The following is a 10443-nucleotide window of genomic DNA, read 5'->3' on the forward strand; positions in this document are numbered from 1 at the left end:
CTATTGTATTTTTAACATATTATTTCTTTCCAGCATCACTTTGAGTATCACCCTTAACTTGGGCTGTCTTTTTATTGGCACCACTGTGTGTATTTTTAATTTTTTATACATTGGTGTACAATTATTTACATAATTCTAATGATTTTTTAAATTATACAATCATTTAAAAAAATGGGATGAATATTGCATAGTCCAAAAACTCAAATCAGTAATATCGTACTAGTATGTGTTCGTGTTTTATTAACTTTGGTCTCCGGAGAAGGACAGCGTGGGGCCGCGGTTGGTCTTCTGTGTCTAAAGTCACAGAGCCTAGGCCTTCCCACGGGAAAGTGACAATAAGTTGAAAGTAGTAAAATGACTCGGTTAATTATTAAGGTTAATGCGCGTGCCTAGAACAATGGGCAAAAGATTGAAGAGACATCCGGGGCTGTTCGGTATTTTCCCGGAAAATCTGGGCTTGGAAAGTGATGCATTCTGATGACGTGCTGGTGGCGTAGCGTGGGGTGGAATAAAAAGATGGGGGAACTGTTTTTCTATTTTTCTTTTTCTAAGCAACATCAGCATCAAAGTATTTTTTTAGATACATTCAGCATTTTAAAATCAGCATCAAAGTATTTTTTCAGATATATTTAGTATTTTAAAATATTTTGTATTAAATCTAACATGTTAAAGTATTTTTTTTAAATGCATCCAGCATTTTAAAATTTTTTTTATACATTCAGTATCAAGCCAAAAAAAATTTAGAGTGCTAGACGTATTTAAAAAATACTTTGAGTATTATACGAGTCACAAAATATTTTGAGGTGCTGGATATATTTGAGAAAATATTTGAGATGGTGGATGCATCTTAATCTTTTTTTAATGCATAAAGGAAGTTCAAGGCGCAACACCTATGCAACTGGATTAACAGGTAAAGGTCCGGAGTTAAGTAATTTTGATTGAAATGAAAATGCAAATGAAAATGAAAATGGAGATGATGTGAAAATGGAAATACATATGAGATTTAAAATTATGTTTGGAGATAACTGGTGAAGGCTGCCTATCAAAAATGGAAAACTGGTGAAGGCTTGAAGTTAAGTTTGATTAGCCCTTACCTGGCTTGACGTACTTAATTTAACTAAAATATTATGTTAAGGAATAACTAACTCTATTTAGGATATATTTGGGGTTATATAAAAATACTTTTTAAAAACACTTTTTCATAAAATGAAGTAAAGTCCTCCACATATTTATTTTTTATATTATAAAAATATTTTTAAAATTATAATTTAGTTCTAATCTAGACACTCCCTAGTTAAATAGGTCATGTTTAATTTTGTAAGGACTAGAGTCGAGTTTGATTAACTTTTTTCCCTTGACCGAAGTTTTAGGGGCTTAAATTATAACCCCTCGAAGTTGAATTTTATCGTACATTTTTGCATAACTGCAATCAGGCGGCGATGGTCACCACGGCGAATACCCTGTTCTCAATGGCGAATGCCAACCCAAGGTTCATTCACTGTGGTTGGCATCAGCCAACTCAATAATAGCTCGTTGAGAAATGTTATAGGCATATTTTAGTAAAAATTACGCACAGATTCTCAAAAAGAGACTTTATTTATTTAAGATCTTCAGAAACATCAAAATTACTAACAGGTTTTAAGTTATCTTAAAATATTATATTCTAATTATAAAATGATATTACTACTCTTCAAATTCCCAATTCATATTTTCTCTGTCACTGCGATAACAACCTCAGCAGCGACTATTGACAACCCAATGAGAAGGTGTTGACAACCTAAACAGTGTCTGCTGACAATTTACTTTATAGCATCACATAACCTCTACATAAAAGTAAATTATGACCAAATAATATAATATAATAACTTTAACACTGAAATAGGAAGCTTTTCAAAACCATTAAGAACTTTAACTAAACCTAATAAGATTATAGCAAAATTTTAATATGGAGATTCATTGACAACCTTAAAGATGAGTATTAATAACCCAATGAGAACTGTTAATAAGCTAGACAGTATCTATCAACAATTGATTTTATAGGATAATATAACATCTACCAACTATAACTAACTAAATTATAACTAAATAGTGTTAAAATTGATTTTATGTAGTTGTTATGTTATGCTATTTAATTATAACTAAATAGTGTTAATATTGATTTTATATAGTTGTTATGTTATACTATTTAATTATAATTTAATCTTATATAGAAGTTTTATTATATTATAAAATCAGTTGTCAACAGCTCTCCTTAAGTTATTAATATTCATATTTGAGGTTGTCAATAAATTTCCGCATTAAAATTTTATTATAATCTTATTGAATTTAGTTAAAATTCTTAATGATTTCGAAAAGCTTCCTATTTCAGTATTGAAATTGTTGTATTATACTATTTGGGTATAATTTACTTTTATGTGGAGGTTATATAATCCTATAAAACAAGTTGTCAACAGATATTATTTATGTTGTCAACACCTTCTTATTAGATTGTCAATAATCACTATTGAGAATGTTAATCGTAATGAAAAAAAAATGTAAATTGAGAATCTAATAGATAATAATATTATTTTATAATTAAAATATAATACTCTAAAACTTCTTAAGACCTCTTAATAATTTTGATATTTTATGTACCTGTGTATAATTTTCTTTATATTTGATGTGAGCTGAAAAGACTCTCATATTTATAGTATATTCCGTAAATTACGAAAGAAAGTATGATGATTTCGGTACTCAATAGATCTCTATGGAAGCCTAAAAGCAACCACATAAGATAGGTTCAGTAATGGGTCATAGGCATTAATGACTGTGCCAACTACTCCTTATCCCTTTCTCTCTCTCTCTCTTTTTCTTTTTTAACTTTAGTCTATCGTTATTAATATTATTACTGATATTTATTTATTTTATTCGTAAAAATCTTGAGTTACTGGCTTTATAAATATTCAAATTCTCTTTCATAGTCTTTCTATGATTTTATAATACTCTGATAAAATTTAAAGGCCGTAAAAAAATCCCGTAAGAGGGCGGCCACAAATCCATGTGTTTACATATTCGTAAAAATTTTATTACATTGAATTTATTTCCTTCCTCTTCTTCTAAATAAATTGACTTTTAAGTAAAAATAATACATATCAGGTGCTTATGTGTTTACTATATAGCATATCTGGGGTCAATTTTAACCTAAATCAAAAAAGTAACAGTTAAACATAACATTTCTGTTAGTCTCGGATATGAACACACCATTTTAATTAGTTTAGGACACTGAATGCACCTAAAATTATTTTAGGCCATTGGACACACCTGGATAAATAGTTCAGGGTGTTGGCCGCACTTAACCCTTTATAATACTCTCATAAAATTTAAAGGCCGTAAAAAAGTCCCATAAGAGAGCGGCCACAAATCCATATAGAGCCAAGAGAGGTTTTTCAAGTGCGAGTGATTGTCCTTTTCAGTTGTTGAGAGATTGCAAGAGAGCTGTGATATAAATTTTTAAATCCTAACCATACATCTCGCTTTTTCCATGGTGACTTGCAGGTTTGGTTTCGGTGGAATTCTAAAGCTAAGCCTGCCCTGTGCTAGATTCAAGAATGTAGCTTGGACAAGAATCTTCAGCGTGGGGTGTTGGTTGCTCTGGATGTGTAGGAGTAATTTTGTTTTCGAAGGAAAGAGTCTAATGACCCATGCTCTGTTCCATCGTTGTTCTTACAGTATCATGAACTGTGCAGTTAGTGAGGACCTTTGGGTTGATCATCTGCGACCAAGGAAAGAGAATCTTGTCTTTAATTAAGAGTCTTTCTGCTGGAAGCAGCTGAAGTATTTGATAACTTTCCTCTTCCCATTTGCATGTTTTATTTCAAATCAAAGTTTTCAGGAAAGAGGCAGCAGGCTGAAGGCGGGGATCGAGATGTGAAGAGTAATTCTGAAATCCGAATGCTGATGTTTATATTATATTATGGTTTTAGTGAAGGAATGAAGAGACATGCTGGGAAAAGATAGCTCAGAAAAATGGCCGGCCAGGTGACCTTTCATATGCTCAGGAAGTTGAAGAGATAGTTTTCCTCGGAATATATATATATATATGTATATGTATATGTATATCCCCGGTAACCCCTTGCTTGGATTGGATTGAGGGAAAATGAGATAGGAGAGAAAACAGGAGAAGAAAACACGAGAGGAAACAAGTTTTCGGTAGGTGAGAAAATGTGAAAGGAAAGAAAAAAAGGAAAACCATACTTATATTTTTTTTCAATTTTTAATTTGGTACCTATGTGTTTTTTCTCTTTAATTAAACATTTAATTTTATCTTTTTAGTAACATTAGTTTTTATAACTTTATTTTATTGATATTTTTAGTCTCTACATAAAAATTAATGATGTTAATAGAGGAAAAATAAAGATTTAGTTAAAAACAAAAAACATATAAGTACCAAATTGAAAATTAAAAAAAATATAAATACCTCCAATATGGTTTTCTAAAAAAAAAAAAGGTCCCATGTTTTATTTTTTTTTCCAAATTTTCTCTCCATGCATGGAGAGATTTGAAAAGTAAAACAAAATTTTCAAGACTACTACTCCTCTCTCTTTTTCTTTATATTTATTTTCTTTTATTATATTTAAAAAGCTATTTTTTTATTTTTTATCTTAAAAAAATATTTTTATTAAATAATTTGGTTTTAAAATATAATAATCTAAAAATATATATCAACAAAATAACTTGATTTTAATTATTTGATAATACTAATGTTAATATAATTTTTCTATTATAATATTTAATTTAATTTTAAATATGATATATCGTGATAAGGACATTTTAATCATTTAGATATTTATTTTTTTTCTTTCTATTTTTTCATCTATCCAAACAAAAAGGATAATAACATCTTCTCTTTAGTTTTTCTTTCTTTCTATTTTCTTTCTTTTTAATTTTTTTCATCCAAACAAAGTATAAATTCTCGGAAGATTTTTAATAACTTAAAAATAATCAGTTGGGGTGTAAAACTAATATGTACGTTGGTGAAAAACAAAAAGAAAGTAATTGATATGCGCATGGTCACATCATCATCCGCGCTGCATTTGGCTCTCCGAATTTTTGACCACGCCTCGCGTCTAGATTCTCGGGTTGAATGGTACTCCTGATCTATTTTTCATAAGACCCTGTTTACTAAATTATGCTCATCTAATTCTATTTATAAATTATTTTTAATATTTTTATATAGGTTAAGAAAAATCTTAAAATTTATTAAGTCTAATTTAAAATTCAATAACTTTTCAACTTTATTTCTATTTAATATATATTATACTTAACCTAAACAAGATCAATATAATAATAAACAAAAGGAAAAGTCATGCATTCATACAAAAAATTTTCTCAGTATCTTATAAATGGGATAAAAAATGTCTGTTCTTTCTATCCTATAAATAGGACAAGAAGAGTATAATTTAACAAATTAGTTGAAATTAATTAAAAATAATAAATATGTAAAATTTAAACTTCTTTTCTCTCAAATATATCCTTATTTAACGAGGAAGCAAATAATGTAGAGAAATACTAGTAATAAAATAAAAGATGAAAGAGAATAAAATATAAGAAAAAGATGAGAGAGGATAGAGAATTAATTATGGGCGGAATTGCTGAATTGGTAAAAAGACATTTAATATTCAGATAATTTTTAATAACATCTTATAAAAATGACCAAATCAATTCAAATTTTGAGATCTTATAGATAGAACCAGGGAATAGCAAGCAAATTCAACATTCATGAGTTACTGGAAAGGTTTTAAAATTTGTAACAAAAGATGTGTTGAGTTTTGAGCTGCCCAAGATGCAAAAATATAGTAACCATTTGTTGCAGAAAATTTAATCGTGGAAATATGGAATAGTATTTACTTCGCTATTCCTATTTATAAGTAATTTTTTAAACATGTTTTATTGAAATTAAAAAAACTTAAGATATCATTAACTCTATTTTAAAATTTAATAAAATTTTAATTTTATTTATATTTAATATATATACTTTTTAAGAAAATAAAAATCTCTATAATAAGTAAAGAGTAAAAAAAATACTTATATTAAATTTAATAAAGTGTTTCATAAATAAAATCGTGACAGTATTGTCTATTATCTCTCTGTTTTTTTTTTAGCCGAGGAGTACTGTGTATTCTAAGTTATTGAAATCCTCATAAATACAAGACCAATTGTCCAAAAAATATTGTCCAAAGCAATGAAGCATGCCCAAAGTGAGATGGATTGGTTATCTAACTTGCATATATAAATATCAAAACTTTTGGGCTGGTCCATTTTTATGGCCAAGTTAAAATTTGTTCAAGGGCTAACTTTTTCTTTCTGCTAGTTGAAGTTTTGGTTTTGACATCATAGTTAAAATATACTCTTTTTATCTTTAATATAAGACTTAATTATTAAGTTAATTTTAATCTTATATTCAAGATCTATTTTTTATATTTATTAATTTTTTTTAAATTACCTCTATGGATATTCTTTCAACTATAATCAAGTAAAAGAGTAAAGGAAAATATTAAAAAAGATGATTATGGTGTTTTAGAAAAAACATATCATATTTTTTATAATTAACTAACTTATCTAACTTTCTTAATCTAATCAAATTAGTTAAATAGGTCTTATATTAAGGACAGTAAGAGTATTAAAATATGAAAATTAATATTTTATGAAGTTGATATATTACCGACCTTATAGGTGTGAAAGGTTTTAGTTCCAGTAAAATGAACATATATATCCTGCATCTTAAGCATCATTGATACATGCACTAACTTAAATTCATTTAATTCTTGTGAATCTCAGATTATCAAATGTCAAATAAACAAAGATATAGTCTGTGATTAATAAAGTAGAACTCATCAAGTTGATTTATAAATATAATTAATTTGAAAGTTGGGTGTTTAAATAGATTTTTAAAGAAGTATAATCGAAAAGGGGGTAATAATAACTTATGGGATAATCCTGATTTGTCAAAAAACTATAATTTTAAGTTTGTAATTGGCTTTAATATATGTGTGTATATATATATATATATATATCAATATACTGATATCCAAAATTTAAAATATTTAGAAACACATAAAAGAGGATGAATGTCAAATATACCAACTTACATAAATATTATCAGCCACTAATTGTCTCAGCATCGATATCACCTATGATGTTTGGATGAGGTTATAGGTTTGAGCTTCACATTGACATGTTTGTGATTATGCGTGTATTTAGATGGTATTATACAAAAAAAAGTAAAGACATAGTCCGTGATTACATGTAGATTTTTTCCTTAAAAGATTACAAAGACAAATTGAACTCTATTTGGTCATACTATTTCTCTTGAAAAAGTAATATGGTCCTACTTGTAATAGGGACACTGCAAAACATAACATGCAATTTTTTGATTTTTTTTTTTTGGTTACGGGTATGGAAATATATATTCCTTAATGTCAACGATGATTTACATAAATTAAAATCACTGCTTCAAAATAATAATGAATATTTGAATCACTCTGTCTCGCAACCTAAAGAAAGAAAAGATTACAAAAAAAAAGAGTTTTTTTTTTCAAGAAACAAATGTTGTTTTATCTTGTAATGACCTATAACCAATCATAGGATTCAGTTTCTCATATCTGTCAAAAAACAAAATGATTCCGTAACATCTCTATTTGAAACAATCCATGAACTCTTTGTGATTTCAAAAATAGTGTTAGGAAAATAAGTTCATATTTATTTAGTATTCAAACGATTTCTTGCTCATTTAGTGTTTCATATCTATTTCCGTTGCCTTTCTAGGGCAGGGTGAGGAACCTGGGACGACATCATCACTTCATATTAAAAGAGAAAAATATGACGATAACACATTCAGACTGATAGATATTAAATAGATAAATATAAAACAGACACACACACACACACACACACACACAGAGGACAACACTTAATCTCAGTCACTGGAAATTCCGTCCATAATGTTTGACACGACCTCTTTGCTTTCTTTGAGAACCTCAACACTTCGACTGAGCATGGCACGCTTGGCAGCCATGGAAGGTGACTCCTCCAACAAGCTTTCAATTCCTCCGAAACTGGGAGACGTAAAACAAGCAGTGATCTCCTTCTCCAACTCATTATTCACCAGATTGTTGATACTGAACTGCAGATGCAGAGCTATGGTATCAATCAGCCTCCTCAGCACAATCTTCCAATAAGAAACCATTCTCATCTTCAAGTCATAAGCTTGATCAAGAACTTGTATGTATTCTCCCAGATGACGAATCTGTATTTTTTCTCCAACACAACTAATATTTATAGCTCCATAAATGCCTTCACTCACAGTTGCAACAAAATGAGCCTGATAAGCCATCAGATTATAGTATTCAGTCATGTACTCAGGCCTACACGTGTAATCCGTCAGCTTCTCCATTTCAATAGCCTCCTTTACATGCTTCTTTGAATTCTCTCTCATTCTGAAGATTAGATTTTCTCCCGCCCTGCATGTACATCTCTGAAGCTGGTAGTAGTGTTCTGAATGACGATTTATGACTCCGATCACCACTTTCCCCAGATAGTCCCACACATCATCAATGAATTGAATGGGTCTCGATGAGATTGCTCCGACTTTCCTCTTTAATAATGCCAGAAAAGCTGTGCGAGGCATAAAGTTTGGGAGGCCTATCCCCTTGGCTTCCTCCAAAAGCATTATTTCATCCATGAGGAAATTCTCTGTGTGGTTACTTCCTGGACATTCGTGGAGATCCTTTGAGTACTCGTTGAGCTTCTCAACCAAACGAGCAGTACAATGCATGCTTTTGTCTTCCGGGTACTCATCAAATTCTCCTCTGATTAGAATTTTCTTTAGCGACTCTTTCACTAATCCAATTATATGCATGAAGGCAGCCATAGCATCAGCAGCACAAGTCAGGTTCTTTGGCAAGCTTTCTAACTCAGAAAGCTGAGAATTGAGCTTCTCGTTGATTTTTCTTAACATCTCAGGTAGTGTTTTCGAAATAATTGAAGCTTGAAGCCGAACTAGCCTCTGAGCCAAAACTGGTACACCCACCATGGATTTGTCTATCTTTGACAGAAGAGGATGATTTTGGAACAGCATAGCTTCCTCTTTTCGAGCATCTTCATAGGACTCATCATTAATTCGATTCCTGACACAGATATAACCAAGTCCGATGTTTACATCATCAGCAGTAACCTTTTCTTTCAATCCTTCAGGGGCCTTGTCAGCTTTTGTTACTACGGCCAGAGTTCTCAAACCAGTTCTGTCAACACTCTGTGACATCCTAATGGATTCACAGGTTGGAAAGTCAACAGTAGCTGATAGAACATTCAAAATGATAGTTTCCTCTGGTTTGATGTACTCCATGATTATGTCTTTGATCTGGTCATAAATGTCCTCAGGCTGTCCATGAACAGGAACTCTGGTTATCCCTGGCAGATCCACCATGGTGAGATCAGGAACACCATCCTTCTTCACCACCAAAGTCAAAGGGCTGTTGCAAATCCCTTTGGACTTCCCTGCAAGCTCTTCAGTGGCTGTGTTTATGGCATCAGTCACATGTTCTTCATCTGTTAATACAGTTATGTTATTATACTCCAACACAAGTTCTGTCTCTGGAACAGAGTGGCTTTGGAGCCTCATAATTAAGGGCACCCTTGTGCAGATCCCTTGCCCACGGGGCAACCTGATTCCTGCCAGAGATTCCAAGACACTAGATTTGCCAGAAGACTGGTCACCAACGACAACAATGCTTGGAAGCTGGATACCTTCTTTGGTGATGTTCAGACGTCTGAGGTTTTCAACAGCGTCAAGAATTGGTCGGATCGTTTCATTGTAGAAAGAGACAATGGGTGGAACAGTGTCGCTATTGGAGCTCTGTGGTTGGTGATGATCTGTGTCTAAGGAGAAGGAGTTTAGCTTCTGATTAACCCAGTTGAAAGGATACTTTCTCATTTGGCCGGATGTTTTTTTGAGTTGAGAGTTTACAAAAAAGTAAGAAGAGAAGTAGAGAAGATGTGTGAGCTGAGAACAATTCATATAATTCATCGAATATTATCAAGAGAACGACTTGGAAGACTGTGGTTCATATTGAAACGTGTGAGCTGAGAACAATGAATCGTGTGAAGGCGTTTGGAATTTTTGAGGTGAAAGAGAGATAGAAAGTTGGGGCATTACGGTGACTTGCTCAAGAAGGAGGGGCGGAAAGAATATGTGCTATAGGAGCTTTATTTACTTGGTCCCAATATAAGGTCCGATTGGATCCGTAATTAAAAAGGTAGCTTATTGAAAAAGTAATCATTGAAAAAGTGAAGTTGAATAAAAGCTAAAATGAATAAGCTGAATTGTGTTTGGATTGGAGTTCAGAAAAATTAGTCTGCAAAAGTGAGATTGGTAAAAAGTTATTTGGATTATAGTTGAGTAAAAAT

General features: G+C 31.2%; 1 protein-coding gene across 1 annotated transcript; it reads right to left on the reverse strand.

The window, feature by feature from the left end:
- Positions 1-7854: 7854 nt before the first annotated feature.
- Positions 7855-10090, reverse strand: LOC114715152 (dynamin-related protein 4C-like). Its single transcript, XM_028899946.1, has one exon. It carries the CDS (start codon positions 10061-10063, stop codon positions 7955-7957), a length of 2109 nt encoding a protein of 702 aa, XP_028755779.1. The 5' UTR covers positions 10064-10090; the 3' UTR covers positions 7855-7954.
- Between the last annotated feature and the right edge of the window lie 353 nt (positions 10091-10443).

Source organism: Neltuma alba, unplaced genomic scaffold (genome assembly GCF_004799145.2).
Source record: "Neltuma alba isolate B1F8T4 unplaced genomic scaffold, ASM479914v2 tig00011576_pilon, whole genome shotgun sequence".
NCBI classification, from domain to species: domain Eukaryota; kingdom Viridiplantae; phylum Streptophyta; class Magnoliopsida; order Fabales; family Fabaceae; genus Neltuma; species Neltuma alba.